Here is a 25,000-nt window from a genome sequence, read left to right as displayed (position 1 = left end):
AGACAGACAGATGGACAGTCAGACAGATGAATGTATGGGCTGGCAGACAGACGGACAGATGGGCTGACAAATGGACAGGCGGAGGAACTAACAAACTGACAGACAAATGGATGGGCTGACAGACAAACAGATGGACGGGCTGACAGACGGATAGACAGACAAACAGATGGACGGGCTGATAGACGGATAGACAGACAAACAGATGGACGGGCTGACAGACGGACACACAAAATACATACATTTTTAATTGGCTCACAGATAGAGTTAGAGTGCAGCAGTGGCAACGACCTTACTGACTTGCATTGCTCTCCGTTTCTAGACTGTCGACTACGACGACATCAACGAAGTCCACCCGACCGTTCCATACGAACAACTACCGGTCCTTCAACGTGTCGTCGAGTGCACTCCAATTCCGAACGCGCTGACGCCTTGCGTCGACCTCCTGGAGTACTGGTGGCTCCGTCTCTTCGTATGGCTCTTCATGCTCATCGCGTTGGCCGCAAATGCCGTCGTCTTCTTCATCATCATGACAACGCGCAGTCGACAAGCGGCCGCTCAAACCGCGAGGTTCTTCGTCACATTTCTCGCCATCGCCGACTTCTCTCTCGGTCTCTACCTCGCGTTCATTGCGTTCGTGGACATTCTAACAACCGGGGAGTATGCACGGCACGCACTCAAGTGGAAGGTCTCGACGAGTTGTAAAGCGTCCGGCTTCTTTGCTATCTTTGGTAGCGTCTTGTCCATCTGGACGCTGACGGCGATCACTCTGGATCGGCTTCTCGCGGTCACGTTCGCCGTGAGACGCTTCAAGATCTCGAAGGGAAAAGCATGGGCTGTTATGGGATTCGGCGTGATGGCAGCGATTGTGATCGCTCTGTTGCCGCTTGTGGGAGTGAGTCGATACACGAATGTCGGAGTTTGTTTGCCGTTTGATATATCAACGGCTGCGGCGAAGGTCTACGTGACGTTCCTCCTCATCTTGCCACTCGTCGCCGTCCTCATCATCAGCTGCTCATACTTCAAGCTCTACCGCATGTATAGCAACTCGAGCGCATGGAACGCAAGCGAGACGCGCGTGGCGTTCCGCGTTGCCCTCCTTGTCTTCTTCAACTGTGCCTGCTGGGTGCCGATCGCCGTCATCGGATTGTTAGTGATCTACGGCAACCGAGACGATATCCTACAAACGTCGGTGCTCGACGGGAACGACTCTGGAAAGATATCGCTCTTCGTCGCCAAAGTCTTAGTCGCCATATTCTTCCCGATCAACGCCGTCTTTGACCCATTCTTCTACGCCATCTCGACGCCATACTTCCGTCGCGACATCACAAACTTACTCAAGAAGATCAAGACGAAGATCCAGAAGATCAACATCGGACGGTCGTTCGTCTCCTCACGAAGTCGACGTCCGTCCGTCAGCTCGGGTCCGAATCGTCCGATTCCGATGACGAGAGGCGTGGGCATGAACAACCCACAGTGCGGCGGCTCGTCGAGTCCCGACTTGTCGTCACGTGTGAGGAGTTTTCCTATCGGTCACAGCGTGCAGACACGGGAAACGATGCTGAGTCCGAATTCGAAGAACGCACGAAGCTCGGCAAGCACCAATCATCGCGTCGCAGAGAGCGTGTCTGTAGACTCGGCGTCGAGGAACGCACAGCCCAACATGTCAGCGAGCGACACATCGAACAGCAACTATAACATCCACGTTGTACAGACGACCGCCGACACTCACAACAACAGCAATCAGTACCACCAACCAGTCGGCACACCGGACCTTCAATGTTCGTTGACGGACAACACGAACCAAAATCAACTCGTCTACAGCAACGAGTTGAATCACGATGCTGTGGCTCTCGAGTTACCGCAGATCGCGCCGGTTCTGTTACCCATAGACATCGATAGCGACTCACAGCAGGATGCATCTTTGTCGTCGTTGCCGCCTCGTCCTCGGACGGTTCAATTCAAAAACAGTGTAGTGCGGATGTGTGACGAACACGATCCGGATTTGTTGTATATGGCGCAGGAGACGTCAGTTTAGGTGCGTGTGAGTGTGCTTGCGTGTGTGTGTGTGTGTGTGTGTGTGTGTGTGTGTGTGTGTGTGTATAAAGGATCTATTGTAGTTGGAGGGTTTTTACATGTCGGTTGTCGACTAACCATCATGATATGGTGGATTGAGCATATTGGCCTCAGACTAAATTTAAATCGGGTATTGGTGTATAATTGATATCAACTAGTTTTTGTAATAATGTGTATAATATGCTAGTCGTTATAAAGATATGATGCCATGTAATAGCTCGAGTGATTTTGATGAAAATGAGTGGTTAACGCGCGTTAGGTAGGTCACGTGAAGTCCCGGATAAACACCTTTGGCATCAGATTGAGCAAGTATGCAGTGTATTGCAGTCTGCACAGACAACTTGATAACAAGGAGGAAGCAATGAACTCGTGGAAGGTCTGTACACACACATTAAACTACATCACTGCCGTCACCTACAGAAATACCATTGTAAGAGATCTATACTTGACATTTGATATCAATAGTTGACATTGCATTAAACTCTACAAACTTCCGTAATGAAAGAAGCCTAGATGCGAGTTCTATAACTACATTACCTTTTTACGCTCATCGATCGTTTCCAAGAGATCGTCTGCATCTTTGGCAGTTTTTACTCGGATGAGGTAGCACGTTGGATTGGCATCGTCTGTCTTTCCTAAAGGGGGATTCGGTTTGGCGACTAGTAGGACGTTGTTCTTTCCAGAACGAGATGCTGGGGTGTCTTTGTTGAGACGAACGTTGAGTAGAATGTTACCGATGTTGGTGTCTGCACGAATCAATAGCTAGACAATAAAAGGGAAGATTAATTGCATCCCTCCAGTACAATAGTGTATTGTGGGATGCATCTCTCCAATACAATAGTCTAATGTATTGTGAGAAGCATCCCTTCAATACCATAGTCTTAATGTACTGTGAGATGCATCCCTCCAATACAATAGTCTAGTGTATTGTGAGATGCATCCCTCCAATACAATAGTCTAGTGTATTATGAGATGCATCCCTCCAATACAATACTCTAATGTATTGTGAGATGCATCCCTCCAATACAATAGTCTAGTGTATTGTGAGATGCATCCCTCCAATACAATAGTCTAGTGTATTGTGAGATGCATCCCTCCACTAACAATAGTCTACTGGACACTGAAAGATGCATCTCTCCAATACCATAGTCTAGTGTATTGTGAGATGCATCTCTCTAATATAATAGTCTAGTGTGTTATGAGATGCATCCCTCTAACACAATAGTCTAGTGTATTGTGAGATGCATCCCTCCAATACAATAGCCTAGTGTATTGTGGGATACATACCTTTGTACTGAGAAACGCATCCCTTTAATTAAACACACCAGTCTAATGTATTACCAGATGCACCCCCCCCCCCCCATCAGTCACTCCATCTTAACGCGAATAGTGTCACACTACTTAGCCACACATTCACATTACCCACACACAATGCTTGACAACTTGTTTACCTGTGTACCCGTCGTGTCTATGACTGCCAGTTTCAGCTCTCCTACTCCTAACTCAGTCCACTCTTCTTCCTTCTTATAAAACAACTTGCATCGTACTCTGTGTACAGTCTCCAGATGGTCGTCAACCGTTAGTGGTTTCCTCGATTCTTCACCGTCAGCAGGAAGTGTGTTGTCATCTTGGTCGGTACTTTTGCCATCTGTAAACAACCACAGCATAAAAATTCATACACAGCTAATGGTATAATCTGGTGTATAAATTAAGATATGCATCCTTGCAATAATTATTTAATTAATGTACTGAAAATGGGGCTTCCCCCAGCTTAATGTATTGAGGGATGCATCCTTGCAATACAATCGTCTTCCGATAACAGTCTAGTGGATTGTATTGCAATGATGCATCCTTCAATACATTAAGCTGGGGATGTTCCATTTTTAATATATTAGTACACTCGAAGGTATTGAAATATGCATTATTACACACACACACACACACACACACACACACACACACACACACACGCACACAGACAGACACAGACACACACCTATTGCCTCCTCCTCTTGTCCTGATGTCTGCACCTTCGCAGGCAATAAAGCCAACGACGTTGCCGGAACCGACAGTTTCACAACAGTCGACTGTGGTGAAGAAAACACGTCCGTAGACGTACGAGACATGGAGGCTTGTAGCCCTAAATTCGACGGCTTCGCTTCATACTTCGACTCAATATCGTTCATGTACGACTGATAATCTTTGAAAATGGGAGTTAAATCGATTAAAGGGTTTGCATCAACGTGCTCCTTGATCCACGTGCTAACACTCTGATTGAGTTCTCGAAGAAATTGAAAGTAGACAGTGTCCAAGCTGCTCGAACTGGCAGTTGCTGTTGTTGCTGTTGTTGTTGTTGTTGATAAGTCGGACTTTTTCGTAAGAGAAAAGTCTGTTGTAGTTGTTGTGGCCGTAGTTGACAACGTGGGTGATAAACTCTGTGCAGTCTGCACGTAGAATGAAACGTTAGTTGTTGATGAAAACATAGACTAACACACTAACAGACAAACAGTACAAATACATACACATACAAATACATACACATACAAATACATACACATACAAACATGCACACACACACACACGTCATGCACGCACACATGCACATGCACACGCGTGCACTCACACACGCACACTCACATGCACACACACACACACACACACACACACACACACACACACACACACCATACCCTCTGTTCACTATTGCTGCTCGCTGGAAAACTCAATACCGAAGAAGCTGCCTGCAGCCCCGATGATTGAAAACGAAGCGATTCTTGTGTACCCAACAAACTCGGCACGTTAGACTTCACAGACTCCGCTTGCTTTGCCAAGCCCGAGAACAGAGACGAAGAAGCTGTTGTCAATACAACGTTTGGAGAGTTTGATGTTTCTGTTGGTTTAGTGTCTAGTGGAGTTCGCGCAAGAAACGATGTCAAAGGTGGTCGACTGAAGGAAGAAATTGAAGAGTTTGTTGATGTGAGTGAGAAGCCTGTGAAGCCCTTAAATGTACTCTTTCCATCACTATTCTAGAGATAAGAATAGTTGAGTGATTGGTAACTTGGAGGAAACGTCAAGTGTGTACCAATTCATGTATGTTATGTACACACACACACACACACACACACACACACACACACACACACACACACACACACACACACACACACACACACACACACACACACACACACACACTCACACACACACACACACACACTCACACACACACACACACACACACACACACACACACACACACACACACACACACACACACACAACACACACACACACACACACACAACAACAACAACAACACAGACATGTGCACAAACACATACACACATGGACCAATACACACAGAGAGACAGACAGACAGACAAACAGACAGACAAATAGACAGACACACACACACATGCACACAACAACAATAAACAGACATGTGCACAAACATGCAAACACATGTCACTGCTGCTGTTTGTAATCCATTTCTACACATCTGTCTGTCAATTTTTCCATGCGTCGGTGGGTCTCTGTTTAAGCTCAATGTCTGTCCATCTGTCTGTCTGTCTGTCAATGCATCTGTCCGTCCGTCTGTCTGTCTGTCCATCTGTCTGTCTGTCTGTCCGTCCATCTGTCTGTCCGTGCATCTGTCTGTCCGTGCATCTGTCTGTCTGTCTGTCTGACCATGTTGGTTTTCTAATGCAAACCTACCTTCCTACATGCACATTAGCAACAGCCTTATTTCACAAACCAAATAGCATGTCACACACTTGACATCCAACCAACTTATTTCTCACAGTAACAAGCACCTTACATATCACTACAAAACCTCACAAGCACAACATCCCATTCATCCCTTCCAATACTCTAATCATTCAGTAGGAACAAAACTATGCATACCCCAACACAACACAATTACAGCCCAATGTCTTCTGTCAACACCCTCAACCGGTCCCAACGGGCACAATCAGGTCACACACATTCCTATGGCATCCCAGACATTCCTGCTGCTATTATATTCCGGACTCTAATAGGATTTCACCCCAATATTGTCATACAACCACAATATTGATGGACGGGCGGTGGCCAGCCATTTGCAATGTAAACAGAATTAGAAGCCTGGAAATAGCTTGATATCTTGTTATGATGCTAACTGGGTTGCTCGCCCCTGAGGATTCCGAAAGCCAGATATTCGGACTTCCAAGAATAGGGATGCCTGACAGTAAATTCGAGTTCCGGAAAAACGTTGGTTATTACAGGGTAATTGGGTTAGTTATTGTTGGCTGGTTTCTACACAATCTGGCTTTCACCATTTGGTCTATTTGGCTTTCCAAACAGACAAGGAAACCTATTAGGGACTAACTGAGAATGCATACGTTGCAACTCTGATTATCCGGATTTCGGGAGTGGGGAGGTGGGAGGTGGGAAGGGGGAAGTCAAACTGTCCAGATAATCGGACATCTCAATACGTGAAATGATGGTGTGGTGACTTGCTTGATGCTCGATCGTGCCGACAGTCACGTAGATAATAAACAAATAATTATTAATCAATATACAGCAATAAATTAATAGATTAATTGCTGAGCGTAGCGAGGCTTCTAATCTGGGTCGCACAACAGAAAGGGGTGTGGTCCTATATGGCTCTCCATCGACCTTTATATATATGACATTGTGTGTGTGTGTGTGTGTGTGTGTGTGTGTGTACACAAATCTCAAATTTCTCCTCCCCATGACCACGTTTCATGATAGGACCTACCTTAAAAAATTGTTTCCGTGTCCGACTACAGATAAATCTAAGAACGATTCGTTTAAGTGAGCAAACGGCGATGAAAACGCTTCATGAACTTCCATCGCCCCATCCTTTTGTATTGTAGCTAGGGATTGTGTGTACGTGACAACCCAGAAACACCTTCAGGAGTCGAATGCCACCTACAGTCAACTACTCACACGTCCCGTACTACAATCAATCCTTTACTACACTGTGCTGCATCTAACACTGTTGATAGTCAATGTTTGCTGATATCAATTTCTGTCAGTAAATACCATACCACTGTCGTTACAACAGAACTGAGTGCATACCTAGACTATACATTTCAATTGTCTTGATCACAATCGCAAAACGACGACTACCTATACCAGGCCTCTAGACGTAATCTAAACTACTAGGAAGTTTGCATGTTTACTTCCATGACAGCTAGGGTTTCAACAAAATACGTATTGTATAGCTAGGACTCGGCGTTTCAGTAGACGGTCTGACAACTAGTAATTATGGATTACAATAGATAGAGTCGACGTATCAGTCTTGTATTGTGGAGCTGGACTGTTACCTTTGTAGCAGCTCTGATCTCTTCATGCAAATCATTTGAATGGTACAGGAGTGTGATGCTAGGGATTCTCTCATTCGATCCAACGCATGGCCCGGCCATCAGTTTACTGCACAGCTGCAGGGGAGTCTCTCTAAGGACAACAAGTCGCAAAGCCTGCATGGAAGTGGGACCATCCTGTCTCATGGTGTCTTCGAGCAAGGGCCTCAGACAGATGCAAAACATTTCCACTCGCGCAATGGTTCTCTTCGTGTACAGTGAAACCACCTTTGGACATGAAAGAGACCTACAGATGGCTGAAGTCATCAAATCTTCCTGCTGCAACTGAGGGACTGGTTGTTGTTGCTTAAGATCAAGCTCTTCAGACTTGGTATTATGAACACAACATTCTGCATCGAAGACGACAGTCCCACTTGCCGCTTGTGCAGTGTAGGCCTGAAGACAGTTGATCACATTGTGGCAGGCTGTAGTGCCTTGGCACCGATCGACTACACTGATCAACACACACAATCAGGTGGCCTCTATTAGCCACTGGAACATTTGTCGTCATTTTGGGGTTCCAGTGGAGAGCAGATGGTACCGGCATCATCCTGATAGGCTTGTGGAGACGGACGACATTACTATGATGTGGGATACAACCATCCCTACTGCTACGAAGATCAAAGCCAATCGTCCTGACATCTGTTTCAGAAATAAGAAGACAAACTGTCTTCCTGATGTAACGTCGCCAAGAAACATGCTGAGAAGTTGTCGAAATACAGTGACTTGCGGGTGGAGAGAAGCCTCATGCGGCAGTGTTGAACACTGGTTGTTCCAGTGGTGTTGGGAGCTTAGGGCACAGTGCACGAGGATATTGCACGGTGGCTGGACATTATTCCAGGTCATCACAACATGGAGCACTTACAGAAAACAGTGCTCCTTGGATCCAGTCAGATCCTCCGTAAAGTCATGTCTTCTGTTTAGACAGCCATAATGGTCTAAGCACTTCTGAGGCAGGGTTTGCCTCCGGTGCTTACAAGAAACTTTACGATCCAGACTGATCTGGTTGAGCACAACACACATTTAATCTACAGCAATAAAATTAATTAATAAATAATTAATTATTTATTAAGTCTAGAGCAATAAATAAATAAATAAATAATTAACTAATTAATATACAACAATAATTAATTATTTATTTATCTAATCTACAGCAATAATTAATTAATTAGTATACAGCAATAAATAAATAATTAATATACAGCAATAATTAATTAATTATTCTACTGCAATAAATAAATAAATAATATACAGCACTAAATAATTAATTAATCTACAACAATAAATAAATAAATAATTAACATACTACAACAATTAGTGGAGAGCAGATGGTACCGGCATCATCCTGATAGGCTTGTGGAGACGGATGACATTACTATGATGTGGAATACCACCATCCCCACTGCCGGGAAGATCAAAGCCAATCGTCCAGACATCTGTCTCAGAAATAGGAAGACAAACACTTGTCTTCTTATTGATATCAGCTGTCCTGCTGATGGAAACATTGGCAAGAAACATGCTGAGAAGTTGACGAAGTACAGCGACTTGCGAGTGGAGATAAGCTGCATGTGGCATTGTCGAACACTGGTGGTTCCGGTGGTCTTGGGAGCTTTGGGCACAGTGCACGCAGGTATTGCACGGTGGCTGGACATTATTCTAGGTCATCACACCCTGCAGCACTTACAGAAAACAGTGCTTCTGGGATCTACTCGGATCCTTCGTAAAGTCATGTCTTCTTTCTAGACAGCCGTGATGGTCTAAGTACTTCTGAAGCAGGGTTTGCTTCCGGTACTTGTAATAGACTTTACAAACCAGACTGATCTGGTTGAGCACAACATAATTAATTAATTATTTAATCTACAGCAATAAATAAATAAATATTTAATTAATTAATATACAGAAATAGTAAGTCAACAACAACTCAACATGCACATCTAATGATTAGACATAAAGTAATCCTCAATACTATGTTTCCAATTTTGGAATAAGTTTGCGAGTTTACATGTTGGAATGACGTCATGGGAGAAACAGTGAAAGACATGTGCATTTTGGACAAAAATAAATTTGTCCAAATAATCGGTTTCCAGATTATTGAGGTTGTACTGAAAATTTGTGCCGCAAATAACTGACAAGTTGTGTAGTATTCCATACATAAACCAACTTGGAATAATGGCCACGCCCAAAAACACATCGTATGCATGTGTACGGATACTTTGCATTACACCCATGATAACCATTGCCCAAACTGTATAACATGCTTGTACAGTCAGACCTTGTTGTTCTGACCATTTGTTCTACTGGTTTCTGTCAGACTAACGCAACTGTCAATGGATTGTCGGGTGTTGGAATGATGAGGTCTGACTGTCTTTGCTTTCTTTTGCTGTAAGGATTCGTAGAAACTGGGGCAGTTTGATTTTGATGCATTTCCTGGGTGTTGTTACTCGGAGAAAGACAAAGACGACTGACAGCATCGAGACTGCATAAAGTTGTGTGTCTGGATATGTCTGTCTGTCTGTCTGGTCTGTGTGCCCATCAGTCCATCCATCTGTCTATCAATACATATGCCTTCTATCCATCAATGCTAAACATCAATGCTAATACATCTGTCTGTCTGTCTGTGTCCGTCTGTGTTCATTTATTTCAATACATTTTAAGCACAATTACAACACTAAATATACACCAATCCTTGTCTCTGCCTCAAACTTAAAAAGGCTAAAACCACCTATGCCATTTACATCAAACGCAGAGTCTTAATTAACTACCATAAACTACAACTAAACTGTATGTAATCAACTAACCAGTGCACGCTACATTGTACATCCAAATCTACACCCATGACCCCATCTCCCCGACCTTCTGTGATCCTCTTCAATTTTCCTAGTATCACTCCAGCATTAGCTTTCTGCACAATTACAGCTGTACGTTTCCTCCAGTAGCAGACAAACTCAGAATGGTTTTCTTCCATTCACAGTCCCTTGCTCTGGACGCAAGAGTATTCAAGTATCTTTCTGCCTCTTGCCCCCATCTCCCAAAATGTTCAAAGTCTAACAGGATGAGAGTTGGGTTAGTAGTACCTCCACCGGACAGGGCTAGCTTAGCATATTTCTTCCTCTTTCGCTCCTCCCTTACTGAAGCCAAGAATCCACCTTCTTCTGTCAATTTTGATACAACTTCAGAGCTCCACGGATGAGCAAAGGCAACATCTCAGTCAATGTTCAATTCCTCATCGGTGTCAAACACCACAATATCGGGTCTGCAATCATTGTTTGTATATCTGTCTCTTGGTTCTTTTCTGTGATGCAGACCTACTTCACGCAAGCATTCAGACCATCCACTCACAAAAGAATCATGCTGCCATATAGGGCCTCCTCCATGTTTACAACTAAGAAGATGGTATCAGTCTTTGTCGAGAATTTTCCCAGATTCACAGTGTGACAGCCAACCTCCAAATGGCATTGGACAACCCATCCTCAATAGAGTCGCTGAGCGAAACTCGCTGGGGTTAAGCACAAGCTCTTCTGAGGAGGGAACCGCTTCAAGCCACGAGCCACTACCTTTTCCTTGAACTAATCTTAAACGAGCCTTGTCCTTGGCATCACCAGCTGTCTCTAGACACATCTCGACTTTGCTTGAAAAGACTTAGGCAGAGAGACGGTGCTGAAGCTTTGTGTTGTTGACAAGTAGATCAATAAATTCTCTCACTTGAGAAACGTCACCATGACCAAGAGAATCGTTATACCGTACTGACGCGATTAATGCCCAACCCCTATGGTTGGCTAGCATCAAAGGTAAACTAGGGGATGGGACTTTACTCAAAACCTGACACCTGGAGGTGTTAATTGGCGGAAGTAATTAACTTAATCAATTGACAAGTAATTAACCACCTTATTATAAGGAGTATAGTCATGTGTCTCACTCAACTGGATAATTTGTGGACGAAATCCAAGAAGGTCATCATGATAATGCTCCGGAAGGACTTGAGACTCATTCGTTTTGTGCCGTAGTCCTACATTAAAGCGTTGCTTCCACCTGACAAGCCATCAATTGCTTGTTTTAAATCCTACAATGTTTAGTTCTGCAGCAACTCGCTTTGCTTCGTCTATCAGTGCGACGTTAGAAACTGCCAGGCCAAAGTTTCTCCTCTCTTGCAAAAAGTCATACACCCGGTCATCAAGCTGTTAAATTGGTTGGCGGTTTTTGACACCACCGAGCCATTGCCTCGATGCCATTCAACAATGCTGATCTTGTATTCAACAGTGAAGCTACGATATCTCTTGGGCATAGCTGCCTAGAACACGTTGCCAAATGCGTAGGCAATTAAAGAAGCTAGTCTAGATAGAAAGTGCCAATTAGCACCAATTAAACAACAAAAAGGTGTGAAAATCTTAGGACCTGAACCTAAGGTGGGAATCGAAGCCTGGGGTATTAATCGCGTCAGTACGGTATTCCACTATGGCATTGTCCAATAAGACTTGAATATTGTTCATGTTATTTACCAAGAACTCAGGTGACTCCCAAAGAGTTGGGAACCTTTTAGGTAAAGTAGCTACAGAATGAGCCCAACTTGCTAAATATGCCGCAGAGGCAACATCTTTTACAGACGTCAAACCAAAACTTCCATATTTTACAAGCATGGTACATTGACTCCATAAAGATAGTGCGTGCGGGGGCGGAAAGCAGGCGTTCCCTGTAGTACCCGTATTTACCGCCATTTTAGGGGGCAAGCTTCCGTCCTTGGCAGGTATCTCTCTTTGCGACAGCGGTTTGTACAACATTTCAAGGACGTTCGACTGTGTGTTAGATGATACAGCAACAGTACACTAATTGCAAAAGATTTAAACCAAATTTTATTGGTGAATTCGCGAGTTTGACGTGATTTCTTAGTCTGATGGTCAAGTGCAATATAGCTAATTCTTAGAATAGAGATTATGAAATAGAAGTCTAAAAGCCTCTCCGTCGAATCGCAGAAGCGATACGAGGAGAAAGTTGTACCTGCAGGCCTAAAAACAGGTAGAACGGAGGCTCAACTGTGGACGGAGGAGCCAGAAGTCATTCCCCACATGAACTGGAGTGACATGATGTTGTATATGATTGTATGCTGTTAGGTGTACTAGACCTTCTCTTGAGACGAACAAATCTCTCTCTACTGGAAGTGCTCTTAGCAACATAACCCATCCTTGCAGATGGTGTACCCAGTCAGGATTAGTTGAGTCATACACAAAGGATGGCTTTCCTAAAATTGTTCAGAGTAGCATAGGTTACTCTTTTATTATAAAACATACTAGAAATGACAGCTCTACCAGACAGAAAGTGCTCAGAGGAAATACGCGAATGCTGCGACGGCTTCCAGTCCTTTCTGTTTAGGCTGGAGATCCACACTGCCCGTCGTCTGTTGCTCAGATGACGCATTTCAGGTCCCTGACTGATTAGTATAGCCGGTATAGAATAAAAACGTATGTTGCTGCCCTGACTTCTACGATTGTGGCAGCCGAAAACACAGCAACTATAACCATGGTAGTATGCTTGCCCCTAAGATGGCAATTTCCGGGATATCACGTGATTATGACGTCAAACGCACTATCTCTATTGTGATTTAGTGATGGATTGGAGTGATAGAATAGCCTTGAGGTGTCATAAGTTTGGTCTGTTTGTCTATCTGTCTATGTTTCGTTCGTTCCATCAATACATATACTTTTACAGAGCGGAATATAAGGAAATTTTTTGTCCGGACAAACAGGTTTGCCAAAGCCACGCCCATTCAGACCACGCCTATTCTAACAAATTTTGAGCCCGCAAACAACACTTTATTTCTATTATTTGATATATATGCAAAGCATGACAATAACCAGAACAACTTTGAGACAACATACCTGCAAAGCAATCTTTTATTGCGTTACAGTAAAGTGAAAAAAATATGGAACCTCAAAAGACAAACTTGAAAGTGCACTATAATTATGTGAGACAAAGACAAACTTGAAAGTGCACTATAATTATGTGAGACAATAGCAGAACATTAACAGGGAAACTTAGCACAACAATGTGCAAAATTGTATTCAGTCAGACCTTCTGGAAAACTATTTGTAGATGCGGTCGTAGAGGATTATGCCACACGTCCCAGTCATCTAAACTAAAGCTGCTAGTGCTATCGTCTTGGGTCAACTCTCCAGTTTTCCTTGCTCAGTATTGCTTTCTGAAACCTTGATTAGGACAGCAGTTGGTCTTGCATCGTTCCCACCACAGCTGAACAGCGACGCCAGCGTGAAAGACTTGAAGAGTCCTTCATGGTATACTTCCATAAGGTCAGACAAGGTCGTGTTGCTCATGCTGCTGCGCTGGTCTGTCTTGATCAGTTTTAGTGATGAAAACATCCTTTCAACATGTGTGGTAGTTAAAGGGGAGACTAATACTATGTCTGGACAGGTGTGAACTATGTACCACACAGACTCATAGCACACCTTGCTGATGTGCAGATATTTTCTAGCATAACGAACTACCTCCTCAACATGAAGAGCAAGAATAGCAAAACGAACAGCAAGAGTTTCTACAGCTATTCTAACCTCTGCATTATCATCAATGTTTTCGTCTTCACTATCTTGCTCAGAAGTTTGAACGTTAGATTTTCTTTGCCATGTTTGGGTGTCAAGAAAGGCAATTATATGACAAAGAAGTTTTGGTGTCACACCAACCTAGTCGCTCCTTCATTTTATTATCAAGGCATACTAAATCGGTATTCACCTTTCTGCAGTTACGTAGTGTGCTGACAGAATAGTTTGCCAAACAGCTCCTTGAAAGAAACCGTTTAGGATCTTTCCAGAACGGACTGGAATTTTCAAAGAAACAGCAGTCACTGCTATGGCTTTAACAAGTTTGACAATGACAAGAAAGAAAACATTCACAAATCAGGACGTTTGATTACCGTCTTGGGGACAATGTTTCTACCAATTCTTGTCCTCATATTTGGTGCTGTGTTACACGCATTCTAGGTGGAAGTTTGCATTTTACAGCAACTAGTGTCTCAGTAACACGTCTCACCACTTCACACAAAAGCTTACTGTCTATGACCCCATGAGTGTGATCTTTGAAAATTTGTAATATCTCTGCTGTTTTGGGGCCTTCCTGATGATCTCGAATGGTTAGAAACCACCAGGTCTGGCATCTGTTTACTACATTTTAAGCCCTTCCTACCAAAGGAAACCAAAAGATAATAACACTTTTTGCATATCAGGGACATATTAGCCAAGTAGAAATGGTTATTATCCAATTATCCTGTGAGCTCAACAGATCATCAGCTGGAACCACTTAAGATAATTGGTGTAACATCCTCTAATAAGCACACCTAGTGTGACTTCTACCTCATTACTCACGTCCCAGTTCAGGCTTACTGGGGATAGAAAGATAGTAGATGAAACCCAAGAAAACATACTCTCTGATAGTGCACAAAGTCTGACTTATGAGTGTCTGGATCATGTCTTTTGGGTGTGACTGTTCCAGTAGCCAAAGTCCGGACAACACAATATATGGCCAGACATGGACTTGTTTTGACCGAACAATGTCCGGTCGTTATATTCCCCTCTGCTTTTACCCATCAAAGCTAATACATCAACACCCACTGTCTGTCTGTCTGTCACAGTAAGATCACTAAACACATACGGGTACTTGTAAGCCTTGGTGTCCAGTCCCAATGTGTTGCACCCATAGTCAGTGCTCCTGGATGTCTCTGGCCAAGCTCCAGGAGAAGAGCCAGCACAGGCCCTTGAACTCTACGTAACACACGAAAGGCCTGCCCTTGGGCGAGGGGAAAGGCATTGCCAGTAAACGTTCGTCCATTTTTTCATCTGTCTGTCTGTCTGTCTGTCAACATGATAACACATTTTTTCACCAATTAAACTATTCATGTGCCGGTCAATAAGCCTGCAAACCTATTCGTCCATCAGTATCCCTGCCTAACTATCCATCTGTTTGTGCCTGTTGATTATCATATGGGGTCTGCAGCTAACGCGCGCACGCTATGCTTACCGGAGCATTGCTGGTCACGTGTCTCCTCGCCGACTTGATTCTACAACAAAATCATCATGCAGTTTAACATTAAGAGCACCATTCTACGTTTCTACGCACTCTCTTTCCTTCAGGACGTCGACAGAAGCTTTAGAAAACGTGCCGCGCTACGAACAACGCCAGAAAACGTTGAGAACGACGCGATAACATTTTAACGTATATTATATTCAATATCACCTCTTCTGGCGCTTCCTTTACGTCTAGTTCTGTGTCCCTATTCAACGCCGTCCCAGCAGCCCTTTTAGCCATGTCGTATCCGGGCAAGCGCGATAGCAGTCACGTGATAATGTCTTTGAAGTCCCATCGCCGTACACTTAGCGCTCACGACAGCGCATGCGCATTTTATAAATGAATGAGTGCACCTTTTCAAATACTCGCTAATCGCGAAGACTTAGACGCTCTAAATCGCACCGAAGGCAAAGCTGACTGACGTCTTTCTAAAGCCTGAATTGGAAAGATCAAGACGTTGCAGTCTAGATTCTAGGTGCGACAGAAATCTAGCTAGCATTCATTCATCATTCATTCATTCATTCATAATGTTGATTTCAGTGGCGTGACTTGCTTTCAGTGGGGTTTTTAGGGGTTAAGTTAAACCCAAGTCTTTAGCTACGGAGTCGTCGTTCTTAGATTAATTAAATTCGACGCATCTGTTGCTATAATCAGCGATCTGGACCATCGAGGCTAGAAAGCCCGTAATGATACGTGTAAAGCCGGATACTGGCCTATTGAAAGGGACAAAGGTGTAACATTCAGTGTCAACAGAAACTAAATCTTGGTAATTAATTAATGTACACTTTTTGCAAGAATCGCAAAAGCTATTAATATTAATTAACTTGAAACTAAAAATACAATTAATTAAATAATATTTATTTATACCCTGGACGTCATTGAACCCTTAAAATGTATGTAGGCCTTGCTATGACGCCTAGACCGTGTGGCTAGACCGTCTACCCTGCTTAGTTCTCGATTTTTGTCTAAAATCTCAATTATATGAAACTGAGGTTGCTGCACTGCAGTTTCGGTTAAATTCGACATTTGCACTTCGAGCCAGATCGGGTTCTCCAATTAACACTTAGCACGTGACAAGGAAAGTACACGTCACGTTCCCGTATCGATCATCTGTCGTAGTCACGTCTTCAGCAAGCGCACTCAGTTCACAGTAAGCACCGAAAATTTGATTGTTTAATAAAGTTTGCACTGTACAGTGCCCGTCAATCGACACCTAAATAGCCAGATTTGTCGTAGTTCATCTATTGACCCTTGCGCATGCGCCAGCGGACAGCACTGGGAAAGGCTGCTGACGTTGATTTCCTTGCGAGGAAATGCAGAAACTACAGTACAGTACACGTGCCTCGCACACCTGCAATACCCGTATAACGATGGCATCACGTGACACAATGGTTTCCCCTGGTGTACAGCACATTCACACACTTAGAACAAACACACGCCCTAGGACGACTCTACAAACACCAGCCGCAGAGCTAAACGCCCAGAAAGTCAACTCGTTATTCGCCGTTGCTAGGAAAGATACAAAACCCGGATGTGATAAAAATAAACAGCTCCCTGATTGGTCACTGCCCGCGTGATGCTGACAGAAATAGGCATTCCCGTGGTGCTCTGCGTTTGGGTACCATATTGCTGTTCAAGGTGTCGAGAGCTACTCAGTCGTATCATACAGCACAAGTTCTAAGGTTCATACCGTTTTATTAGATACTAACTTACTTTTATAACCGAGTGGTCATACAATCTAGAACACTGCTGAGGTAGTTCACACGGGATTACCTAGTGATGTGTGTTGAAGGGCACTGGCGACAGTCTGGCGCGCTTTCTCCTCTCCGATTGCGACACTTGCACGCATCTCGATGTTGCGTATCGCTTGTTCGAGTGCTCGATATCTTGAATAACTGACACGCCCCCACTGCGTGACATCTATCTGGCTGCGCGGCACGTTTTTACCGAAATCCTCATGATTAATGTTTATCATTGTCTTTCCGTCGTTCGATTACCATCATCGCAATTTCACTTTCTGCATTGCTATAGGTCGTGTACATGTGTGCATCCTCGCAGCGGCGTTTCCTCTTTCCGTGACGTCATCGTTAATAAGTGTGGGTGTTGCTATCGCAGCTAACGCGCGTTAGCGTGGGCACGTGATATGGAAAGTGACAAAACGGGGAAGGTACTAACCTCGTTTCTTTTCCACATTTGATGTGAACGGGCGCTTTTGTGTAGGTAAACGAGTGCGTATACACACCTATTGTGCTAAACGACGGCAAAACGGATGAGGATGCGTCCGCCGTCGGAGGTAACGGAAATTGATTTAATTAGTCAGCCTACAATGTATCCTATTGTCATACCAATCGCCAATGTCGCTAATGCTCGTTTCATGTCACTGCAATGATTGGCTGTTGTCCGGGTGGTTACGCCCGTGTGTATGTAGTGCGCGGTATGCTAACAATGTAGCACGACTAATTAGCCACTACGCCTGGAGTGTGTCCGACCCGCGTTGCAATGGCAACAGAATGAAGCCGTTCGTTCGTTAACCATGCTCGCTATGTGTGTCAACATCGTAGCTGGGACTTCCGGTGTTGTGGTTAGTCTCGGTTGTCTTGTCAGGCAGCAGCCAATAGGAAAGCTTGATTTGTAAGGATGTGACGGAAGGAAGCCAGAGTGGTGCTTTGATGAAGCAGCACAACAGAGCTGGCATTTTAGAAAATGTTTTTGGGAGTTAGGGTTCTTGGTTTGGTGTTTGTCTGTCAGTCTGTTTGTTTGTCCATTTTGTCTGTTTGTGTGTCTGTCCATTCGTGTTATGGTCTGTGTGTGTGTGTGTGTGTGTGTGTGTGTGTGTGTGTGTGTGTGTGTGTGTCACTGTGTGTGTGTGTGTGCGCGTGTGTGTGTGTGTGTGCGCGTGTGTGTGTGTGTGTGTGTGTGTGCGTGTGTGTGTCACTGTGTGTGTGTGTGTGTGTGTGTGTGTGTGTGTGTGTGTGTCACTGTATGTGTGTGTGTGTGTGTGTCACTGTGTGTGTGTATGTGTGTGTGTGTGTGTGTGTGTGTGTGTGTGTGTGTGTCACTATGTGTGTGTGTGTGTGTGTGTGTGTGTGTGTGTGTGTGTGTGTCACTGTGTGTGTGTGTGTGTGTGTGTGTGTGTCACTGTGTGTGTGTGTGTGTGTGTGTGTGTGTGTGTGTGTGTGTCACTGTGTGCGTGTGTCACTGTGTGCGTGTGTCACTGTGTGTGCGCATCTGTGGGTGTCCATTCATCTGTGTTGTGGCCTGTCTGTCTGTCTGTGTCTGTCCATTTACCTGCACCGTTGCCTGTCTGTGTGTGGGTCCACGTGTGTCTATCTATTCATCTGTGGCTTGGTCAGTCTGTCTATGTGTCTGTTCAATCAGCTTCTTCTTGGTTTGGTTGTCTGTGTGTCTGTCCATTCATTTGTGTTGTCTGTCTGTGTGTGTTCATTTATCTGTGACTTGGTCTGTCTATGTGTCTGTCCATTTATGTGTGTCAGTGTGTGTTTGTGTGTGTGTGTGTGTGTGTGTGTGTGTGTGTGTGTGTGTGTGTGTGTGTGTGTGTGTGACGTGTGTGTGTGTGTGTGTGTGTGTGTGTGACGTGTGTGTGTCACTGTGTGTGTGTGTGTGTGTGTGTGTGTGTGTGTGTGTGTGTGTGTGTGTGTGTGTGTATCCATTTATCTGTGTTGTGGGTTTGTCTGTCTGTGCATCTGTCCATTTATCTGTGCTGTGAGTTTGTTTGTCTGTCTGTATGTCTGTCCACTCATCTGTGTCACTCTGTCTATCTGCCTGTTTGTCCTTCTGACTGTTTCCATTGTTTATCCAATGGTGTTTGGAGGTCACTATGCTGCATACAAACATAACCACCTCGATCCCCACATCCAATACCTACCCATAGATCTATAACAGATTGCTGGCAGTTTGTTGTGTCATCTGTTGTCTTCTGTTTATTGTACGTCCTACACAGATCTTCACTTGTTTAAATCGATGAGTGGACTCTCTTTCTTCAGGCACTGTTGCATCAATCTCGCAGTCACAATCAGAAAACAAACCAAGGAAGTCACCACTAAATGCTCTGGCGACGTTTGCATCGAACACAGGAGCCGAGATGATTACCCAAACAACGAGAGAGACGCACGTTCAGACACCAGCAAACACGACGATTGACACGCCGAGTAACACAACAGCAGCGTTGAGTAATGCGACCATAATAACAACGAATGGATTGACAACGGCCTACCAACCAACCATCGCCATCTTTGATGATCAGAGTTGTGCGTTGGTCACGCAGAGTTTGAATGGGGCGAAGATCATTGACGGCACACTCAAAATGCCTATTCAACGTCTCTCGTCTCAGAATCCTCATGGAAGAAGAGCGTCGTCGACGACGAGAAAGTCGACTCCGGCGTATGGACAAGGAAGTATAGGGAATGCTCTGACTGTGCCCAGCTCGTCGTCTGATGTACAGAGGCAAGTGGATGTGACACAAAGTGTGGTCCAGTTGGTCGGTTCGCACTCCAATATACTGATTCAGACTCCAGGAAATGTCACCGGAAGTATGACCGGAAATGTTACCGGAAGTATGACCGGAAACATGGCTGGATGTGTTACCGGAAATGTTACCCACAAAAATGTTACCGGAAATGTTACCGGAAGTGGTGTCCTACAGGTGCAGTCACATCCTGTACAACTGGCTTCTCCACCCGTGGTGTCGCTGGCGACTGCCAATGCAACTCGCCTTTCTTTAGGCAATCATCGTATGGCATCATCAGCTGAGCTGTCAAAGAGACCACAGACTGCTTTGCCTGAACCGGAAGTCACCAGTTCCAGGTTGTCCGTCTTGTCATCTCCTTTTTCTAATACAAGATCATTGCCCGTCTCAATGTCCTCCCCACCTGCCGATGTCATCAAATCAACTGACAAGATAACCTCAAGTATTGCAAGTGTATCAAGCAGCCAGTCAACGAAACAGCAAGCGATTCCATTAGACGAAGTACACGGTGTCTCTTTCATTCCTTCGTATCATCCAGACGTCACCAGAATTGTAGGAACTTCCGTCACTCAACAGCGACAGCCAGTCGGACAGCCATCCGTGCCTGTCAGTCACCCAATGAGTTCACGAAACCACATCGTCTCAACCAGAACACAACAACGGGTCGTCCCTCATGCGAATAGCAACAATCAAGTCGCCGTTGACCCGAGAAAATCCCTTCAGTCTGTTGTTGCAACTCACAAGCCTGCAGATTCGGTTACCATCGTGAGTGGCGTACCAACCTCGTCTCAAGCCAAGAGGAAGGAACAAGGACAGAAACTAGGACAACATCTCAAAGCTGTAATGATCAGTCAGGCATCAGCGGCCGCTGCCGGTCGACCGAGTGTCACCACAACTGCCACAGTTGCTAATGCTTGGACAACATTACCTGTTAAGTCATTAGATTTGACCGTGGAGCAGCGACCGGTGGTACAAAAAGTGAGAAGTAAGAAGCAATCATTCTCGTCTCCCGCCACATCCACATCCACGTCCAATGTGCTGGTTACCGCCACGCACCAACAGGCAATGCCTTTGAATCAGAGACCTCAAGTGTCTGTGATATCATCAGTTGTTGGGGGACCAAGTGTTTCCTGCGTTCCGATCTCGTCCGTGACCAATAGTGGAACTGGTGTCTCAATGACGGGAGTCCCAATGACGGGTGTGTATCGAGGAATGGTGGGCACGAAAAGTCAGAGACAAACGCCACCTGTAACCATGGTGACGACGGCTGCTGTTAAGAAAAACACAGTCATTGAGTTGTGCAGCAGTCAAACTCGGACTTGCGTGGCCGCTTCGAATTCGAGCAAATTGCCAAGTGCCACCACCATCGTAGTCACACAGAAAAGCTCGGATAGCTCGCTAGGAAAAACCACGGGAAACATATATTCAACTGTCACTCAATCATCGGGTCACGTGCCATCATCAATGCATGTGGCGTCATCAGGGCATGTGACGTCATCAGGTCATGCGACATCACCAGGTCATGCGACGTCACCAGCTCACACGACGTCATCAGGTCGTGTGACTTCATCAGGCCATGTGACATCAATGGGTCATGTGACGCCCACTCAACGAGCAGTCAGTGAAAGTGTTTCGTCTCATCAGCCGGTACATCAACAACGGGTTGTTTCGGTCGTATCGAAGCACACCGTTTCGAAACGAGTGAACGGCACCGAAGGGAAGTCTCCGGTTGTCGTCACGGGAAGTTTCCACGACAGCCTGAAACCGGCGATATTAAAGAAACCCGACGGAGCGGCGAGAAATCCGGGCACTCATCCGGGGTGTCGAGAAATAGTGAAGACGGTGGCGTACACAAAGCTGTACGAAGACACAAAGTCTATAAGATCACAGATAACCCTGCAGGGACATGTGATTCACAGCAAATCCGACAGGATCGTTGCGTCTCCCGTCTCTCATCCGTCCAACCTTGTTATACAAAGAATAACACCCGGAAGTAATGCAGCAGCCGCAATTTCTCCTCCAGTGGTAAAGTCACAGCCATCAGGCAGCATTCCTACCAGACTGACTGCCAGCTTTGTGCCGTCGTCTGTCCCTGTTGAGATACCAATGTCCGCAATAGTGAGAGTTGGAACTGGCGGCACGCCCTCGATCTTAAAGACTACATACCTTCCCACGTCTGTCGCACACTTGTCTGATACGACTCGGCAACGTGTTCAGAGCCACATCAAGTCTAAGTCGTCGGACACAAACCAGCACGCTTCGTCACCATCGGTAGCATTCTCGTATACGATTCTAGACAATGGAAAGCCACAAAGCAGCTCGACAGGTAAAGATATGTCAATAAAAGGGCCTCCACCGTTGATCAAGACGACTCAACAATCTCCGGGAACGAATCTCGTCGAGAAGATGCAACCGTATCAATTGAGTCCGCTTCACGAGTCTTTACAACTTGAACCCGATGGTCTACACGTTCATCATTCGAGAAAACGAGGTGTTGATATCAATGACAATACATCCAATTGGAAAGTCACGATTCGAGACGCGAGTGGGAGAGAACAGAGAGCAAGCGATGAACCACACGGCGTGCCTTTCCACGTGTCGCTCAGACCTACAGAGCATGAAACTGGTAAAGGGAATGTCTCTGAATCGAAAGGTGTGGCTCATGGCAAGCAAGTTAGTCGAAAACCGGAGTATACAGCGACGCATCCGGTTAACACGGTAGGAGCCGTGGCGACCCACAGAGTGTTTGCGATGTCATCCACTGCACCGGCCTCGTCTCATGCATCGTCCCAGATTCCAATCATTGACCTTACGGACAGTCCGAGTACCATGAGTGCTTTGTCACATAAAAGTCAACAAACAGCAAAGCCTCATAACATCGAACCTCCCGAACGAGTCGTTACCAAACCCGGTGGTCACGCTGTCAGTACCACCAAATTGAGTGGCCCTCCTGTCACCAGCTTGGGGATCTCTCGGTCGCCCGTGTATCCACACAATGCGTCGCATATGCAGCAACATGTAGGGATGTCGAGCCACATGAGACACTTGCCTACGCAGATGACATACCAGCCGGTCATGTCTCCACCTCACATGCCCGTCCATCAGCAACACATCACGATGGCCAGCCCTGAGACGTACCAGTTTGAGTATCCCCAGGGCGTCTACATGCCACCAATGGTCGCTCATCCTCACATCATGTACTCACAACAGGGACAGAGAGCGATGCCACATCTCATCATGCCGACATACCAACACGTCCCTCTTCACTCCACATTGCTCTCTTCGCCTCTCTATCCATCCGTTCAGGGATCCGCAAACACGACGACGTCGTGGAGCCTCCCGAGTGTCGTCACTCCGGGTCAACTTTCCGAGTCGATTCCCAATTTGAAGAAACCGGTGAAACCGTTGGTCGTCGCTCAGCCGCAGTGCGAACAGAAGAAGCCATTGCTGTCGCCCGTACGACCGAGGCTGTTGGTGAAGGAGGCGAGTGTTGAAGTAAAGAGTCCCGTTGTGGTCGCAAAGGATGATAGTTTTGAGGAGATGTACGTGGACGCGTCGACAGATGCACAGGAACAACATTCGAAGGGGGTTAGTATGTTACATGTGCATTGCAGTATGTTAATTAATGAGGCAGTTTTATTGGTGAGTATGTATTGTGGTGTTACAGTGTCATACAATGAGGCATGTCTCTAGTTTAGATTGTTCTCATTGCATAAGTTTGATGTCAAATTCTGTTAATAAATTAATTTATTGATTATATTGTAATTATGTTATTTTTGATAAATTATTTATTTATTTTGTTATAAAACTATTTAATCTGGTAATAAATTAATTTATTGATTTTAAATTTATTAATTATTTTTTTTATTATAAAACTATTTAATTTATTAATGAATTAATTTATTGATTTATTGCAACTAGTTGATCTGTTAATAAATTAATTTACTGATTTTATTATGTTGTGTCGTGCTCAACCAGATCAGTCTGGTTTGTAAAGTCTATTACAAGTACCGGAAGCAAACCCTGCTTCAGAAGTACTTAGACCATCACGGCTGTCTAGAAAGAAGACATGACTTTACGAAGGATCCGAGTAGATCCCAGAAGCACTGTTTTCTGTAAGTGCTGCAGGCTGTGATGACCTGGAATAATGTCCAGCCACCGTGCAATACCTGCGTGCACTGTGCCCAAAGCTCCCAAGACCACCGGAACCACCAGTGTTCGACAATGCCACATGCGGCTTATCTCTTAACTAATTTATTTATTTATTATTTATTATTTATTATTTATTTATAATTTATTTATTTATTAATTATTAACTAATTTATAAACTATTTATTAACTAATTGATCTCCAATAAATTTATTGATTTTATTGTAACTAGTTGATCTGTTAATAAATTAATTTAATGGTTTTAGTGTAGAACTAGTTACACTCTCCCCACATGCACACAATAAAATCAACAAATTATTTTATTAGCAGATTAACTAGTTTCACAATAAAATCAATAAATTAATTTATTGACAGATTAAATCAGATCTAGACACTAGGAACAAGATTATCTAGTACACTCAATACGATGCCTCTTATCTCAGTATCTTAGGGCTGGGCAACTAAGGCAAATATCAGTGACATGCCACACTGCTACACAAAGCTTTAAATAATTGTAACTAATTTATATCAATATTTTGTAAATAGTTTATATCAGTAAAATTGTAAATAATTTACATAGATAGTTTATATCAATGTTGTGTGTGAATAATTTGTCACACTAAGTTGTTGTGTGTAGAAACTAGAGTTCATGGCATCCCTCGGTCTAATCACTCCAAGAAAATTTTCAGGTGAGATCAGAGACTCATTTCGTTCCTCTGTTATCGAGAAACGGTAGCAACGAAGAGAATAAACTAAATTTTAAAATAAGAATAAAAAATAGAAATTGAAATTAAAATTAGAAAATAAACAGTAAATAAAATTAAAAAGAATGAAAATGAAAAATATAAAATTAAAAAATTAC

General features: G+C 44.4%; 3 protein-coding genes and 1 long non-coding RNA gene across 4 annotated transcripts in view; 2 read left to right on the top strand and 2 right to left on the bottom strand.

The window, feature by feature from the left end:
- Positions 1-2,287, top strand: part of LOC134188684 (leucine-rich repeat-containing G-protein coupled receptor 5-like) — a 14,261-nt gene extending 11,974 nt beyond the window's left edge. The window contains exon 19 of the mRNA XM_062656851.1: positions 320-2,287. Within this exon, the coding sequence (XP_062512835.1) occupies positions 320-2,035 (1,716 nt within the window). The 3' untranslated portion in view covers positions 2,036-2,287. The remainder of the gene's footprint in view (positions 1-319) is intronic.
- Positions 2,288-2,543: 256 nt separating this feature from the next.
- Positions 2,544-7,502, bottom strand: LOC134188596 (nuclear pore complex protein Nup50-like). The gene is made up of 7 exons (XM_062656763.1): positions 7,404-7,502; positions 5,891-5,943; positions 5,788-5,791; positions 4,764-5,099; positions 4,070-4,517; positions 3,525-3,721; positions 2,544-2,835 (listed from the first exon to the last, which is right to left on the bottom strand). Exons 1-7 carry the CDS (start codon positions 7,500-7,502, stop codon positions 2,602-2,604), a joined length of 1,371 nt encoding a protein of 456 aa, XP_062512747.1. The 3' UTR covers positions 2,544-2,601.
- Positions 7,503-15,279: 7,777 nt separating this feature from the next.
- On the bottom strand, positions 15,280-15,795 carry LOC134188443 (uncharacterized). The gene is made up of 3 exons (XR_009971352.1): positions 15,672-15,795; positions 15,555-15,601; positions 15,280-15,495 (listed from the first exon to the last, which is right to left on the bottom strand). It is a non-coding gene; the product is annotated as an uncharacterized LOC134188443 (long non-coding RNA).
- A 1,314-nt stretch (positions 15,796-17,109) lies between these two features.
- LOC134188827 (uncharacterized) overlaps positions 17,110-25,000 on the top strand; it is an 11,248-nt gene continuing 3,357 nt past the window's right edge. Inside the window, exons 1-5 of the mRNA XM_062657029.1 lie at positions 17,110-17,185; positions 17,535-17,670; positions 17,724-17,796; positions 19,508-23,577; positions 24,776-24,827. Coding sequence (XP_062513013.1) covers positions 17,647-17,670; positions 17,724-17,796; positions 19,508-23,577; positions 24,776-24,827 — 4,219 coding nt within the window. The 5' untranslated portion in view covers positions 17,110-17,185; positions 17,535-17,646. The remainder of the gene's footprint in view (positions 17,186-17,534; positions 17,671-17,723; positions 17,797-19,507; positions 23,578-24,775; positions 24,828-25,000) is intronic.

This window comes from Corticium candelabrum, chromosome 13 (assembly GCF_963422355.1).
Source record: "Corticium candelabrum chromosome 13, ooCorCand1.1, whole genome shotgun sequence".
Taxonomy (NCBI): Eukaryota; Metazoa; Porifera; class Homoscleromorpha; order Homosclerophorida; family Plakinidae; genus Corticium; species Corticium candelabrum.
The sequence above is the reverse complement of the archived record's forward strand: the minus strand, read 5'-3'. Positions and strand labels throughout refer to the sequence as shown.